The following is a 16,613-nucleotide window of genomic DNA, read 5'->3' on the forward strand; positions in this document are numbered from 1 at the left end:
AGCCCAGAGGCCCTGAGGCAAACATGGAGTCTCGGCCAGCCACCAGCGATGACAGCAGAGGCAGTGAGGAGGGAGTTCATTTCTCAGACGAGGAGGCACACACAGATGGGCTGGGAGCACCCGGGGTTGTTGAGATACTGGAGAAAGGCCATGGTAGGGGGTAGGGAGTGAGGGAGGGGCTGGCAGGAGGGAATCCCTGGGGGCCTAGTGCTCCCTCAGGATTCACAGGAGGAAGCCTGGAAAGTGACTGCGTCCTAGACTCTAGTGCGTGAAACTGGGGCAGGTAAAGAAGAGTGGGAAGCAAGAGGGCGAAGGGGCTACAGGACGGGAAAGAGTGCATTCTCCTTGCCCCTGACTCAGGATGTTGTCCCCAGGGCCCCCAAGTCTCAGGTTCATATTCGCAGTACTTTGGTCCCCCTCCAGCCCTGCCTGCTCCCTCGGGAAGTCAGGCCCCCACCCTCACCCCTTTACCTGACTCTCTGAGATGGAAGCCTCGTAATAGTCCAGGATGTCTGTCACAGGAACAGAGCTGAGTTAGCTCTCCCCCCACCCCCCACCCCATCCCCCCCGCCTCCCTGGCTGCCCCTGCCATCACCTCTCCTCCACCTGCCTGGTAAGGACAGAGGAACTCCTCTAGCCAAGGCTGGTGGACTGGATGCTGACGGATGACCCCTGCCCGGGGCTCCTGCTTGTACCAAATGATCTCCAGGCTCCGAACCAGCCCCCAAGTTCAGTAATTGCCCTCACAGGCACAGGCCAGCCCTTTCCACCACCGCCCCCCAGAAAACTGGGGCGACTCACCCAGCAAGGCCTGGAAGAGGTCACTGTGCAGCACCGTGAGGAGAGGGGGTGCCCATCGCAATAGTGGGGGGGCCAGGAGCCAGAGGGCTGACCTGGGAGCTGGTGAAATGCAAGTGAGCGGGGATTGGGACAAGGACAAGATTGAGGGACCAACACACTCACCTCCTCTTCCCCAGCCTTTGCCCTCTCACCCCAGACTCTCTGGAAAGGTCCAGGGAGAAGGACCCCTGGGTCCCAGCCCCCCACCAGCCCCCAGGCCTCTCCTTCACAAGGACTCCTGTTTTTCACCTCTTGGTCCTGGTCCCTCAGACATCTCTCTCTTCTCTCACTTTAATCTCTCTAATCCACCGGATCAGAGCTGAGCTGTCTTCTCCCCACCCAGCCTGAGCTGTCAGGTAAAGTTGGCAGGCTTGAGCCGCCCACCATTCCATTCTTCCCAGGTCCCCAGGCACCACCGCCATCACCACCTTCCCCCTCACACGCTGGCCCCTCTCCCCAAAGCCAGGCATGACCGCAACATTTTCCTGAGGACCGGGGAAGAGGGCCACCCCCAAGGGGCTCTGCTCTCACAGCTCAAAAGGAGGGGAAGCTGTCACTCTCTCCTCCTGGGGCCTGTCCCCAGTGAGAATGGCAAAAAGAGGGGCATAAATTACCTGGGACTTCTTGACCCAGAGTAGACGTGTGTGTGTGTGTGTGTGTGTGTGTGTGTGTGTGTGTGTGTGTGTGTAAGAGAGGGTGCAGAGAGATGTTCAGGAAGGTTTCAGAGGCCCTAAGGGGGAGGCAGCAAACCTCGGGGTCCTTCCTACTGTGAAAATTTTGGTGTTTCCAGAGTTAGTGACAACTCTGTCGTCTCATGATAATATGCCTGAGCCATTCACACCCACCTTGAGTCACCCACCCCACTATTTTTTTTAATTGAATTAAATTTATTTATTTTTTTATACAACAGGTTCTTACTAGTTATCTATTTTATACACATCAGTGTATACATGTCAATCCCAATCTCCCAATTCATCCCGCCACCAACATCCCCGCCCCCCACCCCTTTTCCCCCTTGGTGTCCATACGTTTGTTCTCTACATTTGTGTCTCTATTTCTGCGTTGCAAACGGTTCATCTGTACCATTTTTCTAGATTCCACATATATGTGTTAATTTACGATATTTGTTTTTCTCTTTCTGACTTACTTCACTCTGTAAAACAGTCTCTAGATCCATCCATGTCTCTACAAGTGACCCAGTTTTGTTCCTTTTTATGGCTGAGTAATATTCCATTGTATATATGTACCATATCTTCTTTATCCATTTGTCTGTTGATGGGCATTTAGGTTGTTTCCATGACCTGGCTATTGTAAATAGTGCTGCAATGAACATGGGGGTGCATGTGTCTTTTTCAATTATGGTTTTCTCAGGGTATATGCCCAGTAGTGGGATTGCTGGGTTATAGGGTAGTTCTATTTTTAGATTTTTAAGGAAACTTCATACTGTTCTCCATAGTGGCTGTATCAATTTACATTCTCACCAATAGTGCAAGAGGGTTCCCTTTTCTCCACACCCTCTCCAGCATTTGTTGTTTGTAGATTTTCTGATGATGCCCATTCTAACCGCACCCCACTATTTCCCTCTGTTTTGTGTTGGTGGAGACGAATTTCACGAGGAACCCCAAAGAGTCCTCTTTCCATGCCTCTGCCTCTGGCATCTATCTTACGTTTATGTCTTCCCACCTCTCCCCTCTAATTCCACCTGGGAAGTCCTCCCTTCAGTCTACCCTCCATCCCTCTGGCTGCAGCCGCCTAAGTTCCTCAGTCTTCCGTCTCAGCCTATCTTATCACCCCTTCTGAGGGCTACACTCCAGTTCGGACAGGCGAGATGAAGGAGTTTGGGGGAGACAAGGGACGTTTGGAAATGACCCTAGGTCAACCAGAATGCAGGGGTTCGGTGGCGCTCCGGGACTACAGCCCCCAGCATGCGCCAGCGGCCGGAAACCCCGCCCACCGCCTCCCGGTGCATTGTGGAGGATGAAGCAAGGCTGGAGGACCAGACTTTGGCTAACCCGGCGAGAGCGCTAAGTCAACGCTCAGGGTAGCAGCGGTCGGAGCGGTTCGGTGATGCAGGCGGCGAGGATGGCGCCGAGCATGGGGCGGCAGCTGCTGAGGTTGGGGAGCGGGAGGTGTGTGTATGACAGGGGGTAAGGGGGCAGTGGGCTCGGACACCGGGCCAGGACTGAACCCTTACTCCCCACAGCTCGCGGTCCAGTGCGCTCCTTGGGCAGCCCCGGCCCGGCCTTGCCTGGCGACCCTATGCCAGTGGGGCCGCCCAGGTAAGTGACGGCCACCTTCGAGGGTATGAGAGCGGGAAGCCGCCTCGGCTCCCACCTCCCCGCCGCCGGCAGGGGTCTCCCTCTTGGTCCCAGTCACCTGCCGATCGCCCTGGCGCCGAAAGTAGGGGAAAGGGCAGACCAGGGTGCCCTGAAGATGAAACTAGGGGAAAGGTGGCGGATGCGCCCTCCCCTGGCACCCAGCTCTTCCCCTTTGCTTTCCTTGGTACTTTGGAATCCCCTTCCCCGGCCTCACTAACCATCCCTTTCCCCAGGCGGCTGTGGAGAAGTCCGAGTCTCTCTCTTCTGAGGCTTCGACCAGGGAAAACCGGGCGAAGCCGGTATGTGGCTCGAGCCCGGGAGGAGCTAAGCCAGGGACAGACCCACCCCACACTGCTCCCTGAAACTCCCTTCTCCCTGTGCAGGAATCTAAGTCCTTTGCTGTGGGGATGTTCAAAGGCCAGCTCACCACTGATCAGGTGTTCCCGTACCCCTCTGGTAAGGAAACGGATAGGCGGAGCTGGATAGGGATGGGGCGTCTTCCCCTGACCGCCTCGCCTGGCCTGACTTGCCCGTCCCTCTTGCCACTCCAACCCCTGCAGTGCTCAACGAGGACCAGACACAGTTTCTTAAAGAGCTGGTGGGGCCTGTGTCCCGATTCTTTGAGGTGAGCAATGCCAGCCCGAGGAATAGAGCTTGGTCCCTGATGGGGTGGGAAAGAGGATAAGGAGCTTAACAGGAGCCTGGATATGAGATCCTGTGCCTTCCCCAGGAGGTGAACGATCCTGCCAAGAATGACATGCTGGAGCAAGTGGAGGAGACCACTATGCAGGGTCTCAAGGAGCTGGGGGCCTTTGGTCTGCAAGTGCCCAGTGAACTGGGTGGTGTGGGTCTCTGCAACACCCAGGTGAGGGAGCTCCCTCGGTCACCTCCAGTGTCCCAGTCTACACCTCACCCCTGGAGCTAAGGTCTCTACCAAGAGCTGCCCTGGGGGCCTGTGGGATGTTGACTGTTACCACCAAACTACTTGCAGTTCCCAAGGGCCATGGACCTCACCCAGGGTCCCAAGTCCTAATGAATCGCTAAGGTGGGGACTGCCTGAGGGTAGTGTAGGGAACCAACCTCCCACAGAGACCTGGAACAGACCTGCCAGTGTCCTTCTGCCGTGGCCCCACTTGCTCTGCCCACTCGCTCTGCAGGGATGCCCAGGTCGGGCTCTGCCCTGCTGCCCACGCTTTCCTGCTAAGGGCAGGTCCCCACGTAGCCAGTTACAGCCCCAGATGCCTGTTTCCCCTCCAGTATGCCCGCTTGGTGGAGATCGTGGGCATGCATGACCTCAGCCTGGCCATCGTCCTGGGGGCCCATCAGAGCATCGGTTTCAAAGGCATCCTGCTCTTCGGCACAAAGGCCCAGAAAGAAAAATACCTCCCCAAACTGGCATCTGGTGAGGCAGCCCTAGGAGACCCAGAGATCGGGAGTGTCCTGGGCCTGGCACAAATTAGGCTGCGTGGTACTTAGATCACCACACAGCTGGGTGTGTTGGCTGGGGGAGATTCTGGGTAGACATCACAGTGTGCTGGTGGGGAAATACGAAGACACTGAATATCGCCAGAAGGGTTAAGGGGGAATACCTGTGTGGGTGGGTGGGCACTAAAGGGCCTTTCCTGCCCATCAGAACCCAGTGTAAAGGAGCTCTCTCTCCAACAGGGGAGACTATTGCCGCTTTCTGTCTAACTGAGCCCTCAAGTGGATCAGATGCAGCCTCTATCCGAACCTCAGCTGTGCCTAGCCCCTGTGGAAGATACTATACCCTCAGTGGAAGCAAGATTTGGATCAGGCACTCTTCTCCCACTTTTCCCTCCTCTCCACCTCTGCCCACGTCCAGGCCCCACTGCTCCATCCTGACTGCCTCTCACTTTTCCACAGTAATGGAGGCCTAGCGGATATCTTCACGGTCTTTGCCAAGACACCAGTTAAAGACACAGCCACGGGGGCCATGAAGGAGAAGATCACAGCTTTTGTGGTGGAGAGGAGCTTTGGAGGTGTCACCAAGTGAGTGGGCTGGGGAGAAAGAGGTAGAGCCAGGGAGAGGGCAGTACTGAGTTCCAGGGCAGATGGCTGTCACAGGTCACTCTGGGGATGGGTGCAAAAGCCAGAGCATTTGGACGGCATGTTCCTTTTAGGCCTAGTATGCATGCAACTGACCTAAAGTTTGGCTTCAGCGACCACTGAGCCCATCACACGACAGCGGGATAGAGCCAGGCCTCCTCAGCCCTCTGGGCATGCCAGGGACTGCTGCCTGCGCCTCCTACAGGCTGGCTCATAATGAATGAATGGCTCACCCACACACACCCAGTGGCAACTTCTCCACCCTGTCTGTCACAGCGGGCCCCCTGAGAAGAAGATGGGCATCAAGGCCTCAAACACGGCAGAGGTGCACTTTGACGGAGTACAGGTGCCGTCAGAGAACGTACTGGGTGAGGTGGGGGGCGGCTTCAAGGTCGCCATGCACATTCTCAACAACGGAAGGTTTGGCATGGCCGCGGCCATGGCAGGCACCATGAAGGGCATCATTGCTAAGGCGGTGAGTACCCTGCCTGAGTCCCTAGCTAGCCTGAATCTAAGCCTAAGTCACACTGTCTCCCTTTCCATGTGTCCCTGGTCTCTTGCAAGCCCTCCCTCCACCAGAGGCCCCTCCCCTGCCAACAGCTCCAGACTTGATAGCTTAGGTCTCCACCCAGCCTGGACTGAACTCTTGGCCGTGGCCAAAGCCCACCCATCCCAGCGCAGCCCAGCCCCTCTCCCGGAAAGAGGAGACTAGAGAACCACAGCGGGACACACGTGCCCTCTTCCAGGTGGATCATGCTGCTAATCGTACCCAGTTTGGGGAAAAAATTCACAACTTTGGGATGATCCAGGAGAAGCTGGCCCGGATGGCTATGCTGCAATATGTGACTGAGGTGAGGGCCACCCCCCTCCCCGGAGCCCTGAGGCCTTCTTCCCGGTTGGGTCAGACTACAACCCCCAGCAGCACCTGGGGCAGTGGGTCTCCAGCTTTACACCAATGCCCTAGGGGATGCGGGGAGGCATAGTCAGCTCAGCTTCCGCAGGATGGAGAGAGGCATGCTGTTCTGCCGAGGTGCTTCCAGAGGTCCCTGAAATTTGGTCTACCCCACCCCACCCTTACTCCTTCTTCACCCCTTTCAAGAAGTCAAATGCCTGCAAGCCCCTGGCGAACTGACCAGGGAACCAAATATTTGGACATGCCTGACACGGCCTTGGAAGGTGAAGGCGAGGGCCACAGGGCGCCAGGGCAGACCCAGTCTTGTAGATGTGGGTGATCAGGTCGAGTCTGATGCAGCCCTTTTCCATTTCCCTTCCCGTGTCCCAACCTCAGTCCATGGCGTACATGGTGAGCGCCAACATGGACCAGGGATCCACAGACTTCCAGATAGAGGCTGCCATCAGCAAGATCTTTGGCTCGGTGAGGTCCCAGGCCTGGGGGGAGGGAGAGCCCGGTTTGGGAGCTTGGCTCCAAACCCAATTTTGGGTGTTTTCTTTGTCCCTAGGAGGCAGCCTGGAAGGTGACAGATGAGTGCATCCAAATCATGGGGGGCATGGGCTTCATGAAGGTACAGAACACTTCTCTGCCGAGGCCGGCTGCAGCGGGCCAGGAGGAGGAGGCGGCACGTCCAGCATGGGTGTATGATCTGTCTTCCCCTGTGGCAGGAGCCTGGGGTAGAGCGTGTGCTCCGAGATCTTCGCATCTTCCGGATCTTTGAAGGGACGAATGACATTCTCCGGCTGTTCGTGGCTCTGCAGGGCTGTATGGTAAGAGGGAGGAGAAATGGGGGGAGGAGCTGGGCAGGACAGCGGAGTCCTGACTATTGGACCCTCCTCCCCCCACAGGACAAAGGAAAGGAACTCTCGGGGCTTGGCAACGCTCTAAAGAATCCTTTTGGGAATGCTGGCCTCCTGCTGGGAGAGGCAAGCAAACAGCTGAGGCGGTAAGCTTAGGGGCCAGGGCAGGGCGGGGCGGGGTAGGGCAGGGTGTGGCAACTAACCAGTCACCCTTCCCCTTTCTCTAAGGCGGGCAGGGCTGGGCAGTGGCCTGAGTCTCAGCGGCACCATCCACCAGGAACTGAGTCGGAGCGGTGAGCTGGTGAGTAAGTGGTCAAGGTGGGGGGACAGTCTGCGTCGAAGACTGACAGGGCTGGGCCCCACTCTGAGCCCCGGGCACCTTCCCCATCTCTTTAGGCAGTGCAGGCTCTGGAGCAGTTTGCTGCAGTGGTGGAGACCAAGCTGATAAAACACAAGAAGGAGATTGTCAGTGAGTGAGCTCTACCCCATTCCCGCCCCCCACTTTCCTTTCCCTCCGACTAACCACCCCCCAACCGCATCCCATCTACCTGACAGACGAACAGTTTCTGCTGCAGCGTCTGGCAGACAGTGCCATTGACCTCTATGCCATGGTGGTGGTTCTGTCCAGGTGAGGAGGCAGTGGGGGAGGCCTGAGCTGCAATGGGGGCACTGGGGGTCCTGGGCCAGGCTCACAGCCCAGATTGGTTTCCTCCTACTTCCCCCCAGGGCCTCAAGGGCCCTGAGTGAGGGCCACCCCACAGCCCAGCATGAGAAAATGCTCTGTGACAGTTGGTGTACTGAGGTGAGATCCAGGGCTACCAAGTACGGGGGGCGGCAGGGGGGCCCTCGAGGCACAGGCCTGACCCCTCCTTCCCCCTCCCCAGGCTGCAGCCCGGATCCGGGAGAACATGGCTGCTCTGCAGTCTGACCCCCAGCAGCAGGAACTCTTCCGTAACTTCAAAAGCATCTCCAAGGCCTTGGTGGAGCGGGGGGGCGTGGTCACCAGCAACCCCCTTGGCTTCTGAATACTCCCAGCTAGGGCCTGGCCCAGAATATGCCTTCTCCCAAGCCCAAGCCCAGGCCCCTTCTGTGCTGATCCTGGTTCTGCCTTCAAGGGGGCCTCGGCCCAGGACGGTGCCTACTCTCAGAGGGAGTGCTTACCGCCTCACAAATAAAGTCTCTAACAAGTCATGCTCTGCTGCCGTACCTCTGTCCTTTCCCTTGCTGCCTGCCTCCCTCCCAAAGAAAGGAGCCAGAGGCACGGGGAGTTTGCCCCTATTGCTTTATTTGGTGTTTTATACAAGTGACTAAAATAAATAGAGTAACAAAAGCAGCTACACAGCCCCCAAATACCCCAGCTTTCTTTGACTGCTGTCTAGGGGAACCAACCCCCTTCCACTTGCCAGGGTACCACCGACTGACCACCCTCCCACCCTGTGCAGGACAGAGCTGACTGGGCAAATGGAGTAGGAGATCACGTTTTGGGGTTAGAAGAAGGGGCCCAGGAGACAGGGATTCTTCATACAAAAGAGAAAACGTCTAGTAAAAAAATAGTCCCAAAAATGTAAAAAAAGTCTATTTTAACCCCCCAAAAAGGCTTATAAAAAACAATAAAGCTAAAAATAACCAAAGGTCCCTTGTTGACCCCTGAGGGAAGGGGGAGGAACCAGGCACTGCTGGAAAGAGTCACAGTGGCAACAACCTCACAGCAGGCAGCAGCCCACAGGACAGGCTGAGTCCAGGCACCAGAGGAGTAATGAGCACGTGACTGACAAGACACCCAATCACAGGACAGGAGCACCAAGCACTGACAGGCCAAGGTTGGAGATCCAACATGGCCCCACCACGCGCTCTACATAACATCCACAAAGAACTCACTGGGGTTGCCCATGGCCATGTGGAAGCTTTGGCGGCTGGCCGTCAGCTCTGGGGGCACGGAGCCCAGGTCTCTGACTGGAGGGGCCCCTGGAGGCTGCACTGCTGGAGGGACAGGGGGCGGGGGAGGGGGCATCATGACCACCATCATGGGGTTATACGGGAGGGCCATGCCAGGAGGCGGGCCATAGGGATGGAGCCCTGGGTGGGCTCGGAGATTGGGAGCACCTCCTGATGAGCCCCTGGATGGGGGAGGGCCCCCATCACCAGTCCCACCAGGTTCCCCGCCCCGCCGAAGGCTGCCGCCCCGGCTGGAAGGCTCAGACTCACTGCCGCTGCCAGACTTGGACTCAGGGGCCCGCTCCTCAGGCCTCCCTGTGCGCCCCACCCCCCCATCGCTTCGTGTCGACCCACTGCTCCGGCTCCCTGTGGGGGGAGAGGGGATGGGAGCAACTGAGCCCCAGCCCAGGGTCTCTTGGCCTCCCCAGTCCCCACTCCAGCCTCTGCTCCCTGGCTTCACCTTGGTGCCCACGTCCAGGCCCCAGCTGTACGGGGATCTGGCGGTGACTTACCCTCACTGTGCTGGCTGCTGGCACTGCCTCCGCCGTAGGTGTAGGACGAGAGCTCATGGTAGGGTGGGGGCTGGGGACTGTATGGGTGCGGGGCTGGGTACTGGTAGGAGAAGGTGGGCAGCAGGGGCCAGGGCGTGGCCCCGGGCAAGGGAGCCAAGGTGTCCTGGTCCGAAGCGCCACTGGAGCCATCGTTGTCATTCAGAGACAGGTTGACTAGGTCTGGAAACCAAGAGAAAGACCCAGGATCACTGCTTTAAGAAGCCAGCACCCCAAGACATCGAATGAAGAGGAACTGGGAACCGTTTCCCCACAACCATCCATGATGGGGGTTAAAACGAAGGCCTCAGACAGGAAATGTCCCACCGGCCACAGCCATCAGGGCAGGAACTCGGCCAGGGCCACCACTAGTCCCACGTGCTTCTATGTGACTCAGGAAAAGCCGCCCTCCCCACCAGCAGACACAACCCTGCACGTGACGCACAGCTCGTCCGGCAGAACACCGGGGGACGTCAGCCCCCACGCGTGTCACCAGCCAGTGCAAGGCCCAGCGCAGGACGCACACTGCTCAGCGTCCACGGTGGCCCTTAGGCCTGGGGTTGGAGAGGCAGGACGAGGCGGCCAGATCCGCTCTCCCTGGGCTGGGACAGGGGCACTCACAACTCTCACAGCCGCCACTGAGGTCTCCAAAGACATAATAGCACTGCTCAGAGAAGGTGATCTTGTTCACAGTGTGCCGGATGAGGCCCGCCTTGAGCAGCCCGCTGGCATACTTTCGGGCCTCCCGCCGCTCAGGAAAGCCCTCCACGTGATGGTAGAGCCAGTCAACCACGTCCGAGCCTGGATCGCCCAGGGCAAAGAAAGGCCTCAGGTTCTCCTCCCCAGCTCCTGCCTCACCCCTGCCTGGACCACTCCCAGCTGTGGCCTCCTCCTCCCCACGCCACCTGCCCAGAGCCCAGCCGTACCCAGAAAGGCGTTAGGGATGGTGATCTTGAGCCACATGCGGTCCCGAACTTCCAGTCCAGACTCTGGAGCTGCCATGGCCTTGGTCACAGATGCCATGTCTGTATGGATGGAGAGGCCCCGGCCCTCACAGCCTGACAAAGGAGAAACAGAGGAGCGGTGGATTCACACCACACTGGGTAGTCTTCCAGGGATGCTGGATGAGGAGGGCCTGGGGGCTCACCATCCGGAAGAGAGGACCCAGATGTGATGGTGCTCATGGACGAAGAACCTGGATAGGCTGGGAAGGTGCCAGTCAGCGCAGCAGAGTGTGAGACCCAGGCAGCAGGGTCAATCGGCTGGATGGGCTCATCTGGGAGAGCGAAGGCCACCAAGATGGTCACTTCCCAGTCCCAGAGAGCCAGCCCTGTCCGTCCCCGAATCAGACTCCTGTCCCAGCCCCACCTTGACCCTCACCCACCCACTCCCTGTAGCCTGGAGGCCAAGGGTATCCACACCCGCCCTGTCCTCCCAGCTACAGGTCCCTGAGCATCACTCACTTCGGGGGAGAGTGAAATAGGCCTGGGGAGAGGGATCCCAGCACTTGGCTACAGTCAGCACGATGGGGCTGTGAGGAAGAGGAGGCCAGTCAGGCTGGGGTGAGGGGAGAGGCCTGAGGAGTGGGGAAGCCTGGAATGAGAATAGGTGAGGGACAAAAAAAGGAAAAGAAAAAAGGAGCACAGACATGGCTGGGCCAGAGAAGGTAATGGTGGAAGGCTCCACAATGCGGGTGACTCACCAACACGGGTAACTCTTAAAAACACACTGCTGAGTAATTCAAGTGAGTACACGCTGCATGGTCCCATTCAGAGCAAGTCCGAAAACAGGTAAAACTAAACTGTGTTGTTCAAAAACACGTGTATGGCCGGTGAAACAACGACCAAGCAAACCATCGTGGCGATGACCAAAGCATCAGGAGAGTGGTTACCTCTGGGGGAGTGAGGAGGGAGGGAGTGGGAAGGGACACTGTGAGGGGCTCTCCCCGGGTCAGAAAGCTTCTAGGTCATGATCTAGGTGGTGGCGATGCAAACACCCACTCACTCCAGACTCACTTGTTACGCGTTCTTGCTCTATGTATTTTTTTTGGGCAGCGCCGTGCGGTATGTGGGATCTTAGTTCCCTGACCAAGGACCGAACCCTCGCTCCCTGCAGTGGAAGCGCGGAGTCCCAACCACTGGACCGCCAGGGAAGTCCCATATTACGTACTTTCTGATGAGCGTTATGTTTTACCACTTTTTAAAATAATAAAACGAAAGGTGAAAAGGCAACGAAAGAGAACCAAGGACCTGGGACCAGCTCGAAGGCTCACCCCGGCTTGTGCACGATGTCCCTCAGCACCCGCACCGCATCATCGTTGCTCATGTTCTCAAAGTTCATGTCGTTCACCTGGCAGGAGGGGCGGTGGGTCAAAGGTGGGGGAGAGGGGATGAGGGCCCCGGCCTGGGTCAGCGGGTGGCCCCGCCCCAGCTCACCTGCAAAAGCATGTCCCCGGGCTCAATGCGCCCATCAGCCGCCACAGCCCCACCCTTCATGATGGAGCCGATGTAGATGCCTCCATCTCCCCGCTCGTTGCTCTGACCCACGATGGAGATGCCCAGGAAGTTGTACTTCTCTGTGGAGGGAGGCCATGTGACGAGAGGAAGGCCCAGCCTCATGCCTCCCAGGGACCCTGGAGACCAGGTCCTCCCAGCCCCCAGGGCCCGGGCGCCCTCCATACCCATGTTGAGCGTGACTGTGATGATGTTGAGAGACATGGTGGAATCGGTGACGCTGCTGAAGGATGAGGCCTGTGGTGGGTAAAGGGGAAGGAGCCGGACTGCCTCCAACAAGCCGGGACAAGCCCCAGCATTCTCCCTGTCTGGGCCTTGTACCCCCGAAACCAAGGCCCGCGCCCCCAGCTCCCCCGAGGTCCAGCTGCCCCACAAGAAGCCCCTCACCCTCTCCAGGCGGGGTGGCCGCTGTTTCCTCCGCCGCCGGTGGCGCTTGAGGAGGCGGGAGGCGCTGCTCTGCTCCGTGGAGCTGCTGAACCTGCCGGGAGGTCGGGCGGGGAGCTGGCCGGGCGGTGGTCGCGGGGCCAAAGGAGAGGACGGGGTGGCGGTGGGGGGGCACCCCGGGGAGGCCTACGGAGCCCCACCTGCTCATGGTGTCCTCCTCGTCCGAGTCCCCCAGGCTGGTGCTCTCCAGCTCACTGGTCATGAGGGTGGAGGAGCTCTCGTACCCTGCCAGGTGGCGCTCCAGCCTCGAGGGGCCGCTGGGCCGGTGGCCCCCCGCTGAGGGAGAACAGGACCCTCAGGAACCAGGACTCGGGCTCCTCACCCTTGTCAGGGCTTTGGGTCGGAGCTGACCCCTCCCCAACTCCCAGTCTAGCCGGCCTCCAGGCCTGGCCCCCCTCACCGCCGCGCTCACTGCTGTCTCGCCTGCGAGGTCGCTCCCGCCTCAGAGACACCACTGACTCTGTTTCTGTCTCGGGCTCCAGATTTTCCCGGCTGCTAGACACGTTAGGGCTAGATGGGCAGAGAGGGTTTCCCACCTGCGTCAGTGGGACAAGGCTCCTAATCGTCGGCTTCCCCTCCCAAGGGCTTGGATTCCCTCCTCACCTCCCTCCCCTGGACTCAAGAATCCCAAGGACTCACTGGAAGGATGGAGGCCTGGAGTCTCCAATGCCACTGGTCCTCTCTGGTGGCAGAGGGGGTACAGGTGGCGGTGGAGGCACCGGGTCTGTCCGAGGCTCGTGGGCTGGGGGGGCCATCTCAGGTTGGGGGTTATCTGATGACACTAACTAGAAGAATGCAAGTGATTTGAAAAGAACAACAACAAAAAACGGCTCAATGAGGAATATGAGAGGCACATGAGATGAGAGTAAGAGGAAAGACTAGAAAAGGGGACGGCGCCTGAGAGAGCCCGCAGAAAAGCACAAAAAAAAGCGGCAGCAAGCATTAGAGGCTCCAGAAGGAGAAGGCTGAGGAGCTCCAGCTGGCTGGCTCTCCAAAAGGTAAGGAGGATGGGAGTTCCCTGGCAGTACAGCGGTTAGGACTCGGCGCTCTCACCGGCAGGCCCAGGTTCAATCCCTGTTGGGAAGGCCACACAGGGCATGGCCAAAAACAAAGAAACAAACAGGTAAGGAGGCAAAGAGCCAGAGCTTCCGGCAACTGCGAGGGGGCGGGCACAGGCTGAGGCTTGGAGGAGTTTGGCAATGCCAGAGGGACTCTCCGGCAGGGCCCCTTACCCAGGATACCACCCTTCCGTTGAAGCAGGGAAGGCGAGCATTGTCATCTGAAATCTCTTCCTTCACCACCCTGCCGAGAGACAAGGTAAAGGTCAGTGAGACTGGACTGGCTTCCCCCATTCCCACCCGCATTCGAAGTTTCTCCCAATCTTCATCCAGCTCAAGGATGTGGCTTTTCTCCAACGTTGTCCGAGTCCCCTTCTCTGACGCTGTAACACTTACACCTAAGAAATCACCAAACTCAATTCCCTTTTCTTATTTCTCCTTCTCTCCCCAGCTCATCCTCAGGGGCTCAGCGCTGTTCCAGAGATTTCCTAGAGTCTGATTCAAACTTCTCAGTCCAATTTCAAAGGCTTCCCGTAAGGTTGCCCCAGCTGCTCCAAATATCTAACCTTAGGAGCTTGCAGGCAGCCTCCCTCCAACTTTCACCGTATTCCTCACACAACTTCCCCCAAAGGCTTTGGTCCTCATCTACATCTCTACTTTTATGCTTTCCTTAGTTTTCTCTAACTCACTTTCAGAGAGATGTCCAAATGTCTGTCTTCCCCTAGATAAAAATACCCATTAGACCAAAGAATAGTACTTCCTCACTAGACTGAGCTCCCAAGCAGAGGTGAAGCCCAGATCCCCATTCTCCTGTGCCTCACCTGGCACAAACTCTGCACTAAGCAATCTGCTCCTCCTGACAGACCCTAAAGCCCAGTCCTGGGGGTCACCTCTCCCATCGGTTCCTTCAACGGACCTTCTTTTCAATCACCAAGTGAAATCATCAATGCCTGTTTTGTTCAACACCATGTCCCCGGCCACAGACCAAAGTACCTGACACTTCGTAAGCATTAACAAATACCTGCTGGCTAAACTAATAAACGTATAAACTATGACACACTCTGCCCTGAACAGACTCTCACACACACTCACCCCCAAATTGGGATATCTGGTCGGATTAACCCTTTAGCCTAATATGGTTCTAACAATGTGGATATATGTCAACTCAATCCCACCTATTATCAATGTGACAACACAACCCAGTCACTACCAATCTGTCTCAGCATAACGTTGTATTCTTCACAACATAATCCAGTCTCAGCATAGTCCAGCCTTCCAAGTGATTCTATCCTGTATTATCATAACCTAGTTTAAGAATTAGACTCAATGCTAATAAGGGCAATGACCACACACCAAGAACGTACCATGCACCTGTACTAATAAGCATTTTACTCTGGTTAACTCCATTTCACAGATGAAATCAAGGCACAAAAGTTGAATAAACTACCCCAGATTATAGTGCTGACAAACAGAACATTGAAATCCAAGGTAACCCCCAAGACAGTACCACCTTCCCAACGTCCAACAGTGTTTCTAGGTAGAGCCCAGTCTGTTCAGCTTTCCTATAACCCAGGCTATCCCAGCCTGATCCAGCCTCCCTTCAAGAGCTGAGACTGAGGACCAAGAGAGCACAGTCCCAAAGGCTATAAACACAAAAGGGCCTACTCTGCATTATTTAAAGTCCCGGTCTTGCCCAGACTGTCCCAAATTACCCCAGGGTAGCCCAATCTATTCTACCACGTGCAGCTGTCTACACCAATATAGACTAGAATATCCCAATACAGCTGACTGTACCAGCTGTATTGGTACAGACCCCGTCAGCCCCGTCTGCCCTTGTATTGAGTGTCCCAATAAAAACTAGGCCCCCAGAGAAACTAAGATCAATCAATAGAACCCGCTGGAGACCAGAATGGCATCCCAACAGAACACTCTGCGTTAGTACGGACTAGACTGTCCCCAAACTATCCTGTCTGCCTTAGTATAGGACAGAACATCCCAAGCCTGCCCAGTATAGCCCAATCTACATCAGCAGAGTCCACAATATCCCTACATAGCCTGTGTGCTACAGGACTACTCACAATGTAGTTACCAGCGGAGAGATCAATCTACCTCAGCACAGACCAGAACACCCAAAAATAAACCAGTGTGCCCCACTCTATTCCAGTATAGCCTAATCTTCTATAATCTGGTTTAGTATATCCCAGTCTGTTCTCCTACAGTTCCGCACGCCTCAATCTGTCTAAGCATAACCTTGTCCGTCCTGGGATAGCCAATCTACACGAGCATAGTAAAGATGTGCTCCACTATAGCCCAGAAAATCCCAGCATGTCCCAAAGCAGACCAGTGACCCTCAAAATTACCCAACCCACAAAAGCACAGCCCCCGTCGTTCCTAGTCTAGGCCTCGCGCTCACCCGAAATCCTGATCCATAGACTTGAAAAAGTACTTAGCGCCCGCGGGCCGCTGCAAGACGCTCTTGAAATCGCCGAGGGTGATGCGCTCGGCGGGGACGGGGATCTTCACCAGGTAGGGAGTCTCTTCTTCATCCAGGTGGTAAATCACCTTCGTCTCCCCGACACCACCGCCCCCAGCGCCGCTGCCCGCCATGGTCTCGCCCGCGCGCTCCCGGGCTCCGCCGCCCACCCAGCGGGGCTGATCGCCCCCGCCGCGCCTGCGCACTCCCACGAACCGACGCGCGACCAACGCGACCGACCCAGCGTAAGAAAGGTGCAAAAGGGAAAAAGACAAGGCTCAGCGGGGTGACGGCGTGCGGGGGGGGCGGTGGGGACGGGCCGTGGGGCGCGACCCAAAGCCGCGGGCTCCGGCGCCGCAGCCGCCGCAGACGTCGCGAGGGCTCGCCAGCGCCCCGCCCACCTCTCCCCATGTCACGTGACTAGAACTAGCCCACCCCCGCTCTGCCCGTAACGCCCCACCACGTGACCCTCACTGGTCACGTGACTCTCGGCTCCGCCTAGCGCCCTCGTCACATTATTGCCACTTTCAGCAACGGTCTCCCAACCCTCTACGGCTCCGCCCCCAAGTGTGTCCCCACCCGCCTCCTCCAACTACCCCGGCTCGGCTGGCCTCTGCCCTCAGGGGGCACCCCGCTTTACCCCCTGAGGGAGAGAGCTTCAAGCA

At 57.3% G+C, this 16,613-nt stretch overlaps 2 protein-coding genes across 7 annotated transcripts; one reads left to right on the forward strand and one right to left on the reverse strand.

Annotated features, from left to right (window-relative positions):
* Positions 1-2,794: 2,794 nt before the first annotated feature.
* On the forward strand, positions 2,795-8,168 carry ACADVL (acyl-CoA dehydrogenase very long chain). Of its 2 annotated transcripts, none has more exons than XM_030862238.2 (20): positions 2,795-2,954; positions 3,044-3,119; positions 3,392-3,457; positions 3,542-3,614; positions 3,719-3,783; positions 3,889-4,023; positions 4,416-4,560; positions 4,824-4,953; positions 5,043-5,168; positions 5,502-5,700; positions 5,972-6,076; positions 6,514-6,600; positions 6,686-6,748; positions 6,846-6,947; positions 7,026-7,123; positions 7,206-7,278; positions 7,374-7,446; positions 7,533-7,605; positions 7,704-7,779; positions 7,862-8,168. In XM_030862238.2, exons 1-20 carry the CDS (start codon positions 2,908-2,910, stop codon positions 8,000-8,002), a joined length of 1,953 nt encoding a protein of 650 aa, XP_030718098.2. In that variant the 5' UTR covers positions 2,795-2,907; the 3' UTR covers positions 8,003-8,168. The 2 variants fall into 2 exon arrangements, with proteins under 2 accessions (XP_030718098.2, XP_030718097.2); XM_030862237.2 differs by having other exon boundaries at positions 2,810-2,969.
* A 74-nt stretch (positions 8,169-8,242) lies between these two features.
* Positions 8,243-16,321, reverse strand: DVL2 (dishevelled segment polarity protein 2). Of its 5 annotated transcripts, none has more exons than XM_030862211.2 (15): positions 15,889-16,321; positions 13,650-13,719; positions 13,057-13,202; positions 12,830-12,927; positions 12,558-12,693; positions 12,361-12,451; positions 12,141-12,210; positions 11,896-12,035; positions 11,733-11,809; positions 10,924-10,991; positions 10,608-10,736; positions 10,387-10,518; positions 10,082-10,261; positions 9,425-9,643; positions 8,243-9,278 (listed from the first exon to the last, which is right to left on the reverse strand). In XM_030862211.2, the coding sequence occupies exons 1-15, from the start codon at positions 16,080-16,082 to the stop codon at positions 8,830-8,832; spliced, it is 2,199 nt and encodes a 732-aa protein (XP_030718071.1). In that variant the 5' UTR covers positions 16,083-16,321; the 3' UTR covers positions 8,243-8,829. The 5 variants fall into 5 exon arrangements, with proteins under 5 accessions (XP_030718071.1, XP_030718070.1, XP_060146951.1 ...); XM_030862210.2 differs by having other exon boundaries at positions 12,818-12,927; XM_060290968.1 differs by having other exon boundaries at positions 8,243-8,957; positions 12,141-12,451; positions 12,818-12,927.
* Positions 16,322-16,613: the final 292 nt, after the last annotated feature.

The sequence above is a fragment of the Globicephala melas genome, chromosome 20, assembly GCF_963455315.2.
Source record: "Globicephala melas chromosome 20, mGloMel1.2, whole genome shotgun sequence".
In the NCBI taxonomy this organism is placed as follows: domain Eukaryota; kingdom Metazoa; phylum Chordata; class Mammalia; order Artiodactyla; family Delphinidae; genus Globicephala; species Globicephala melas.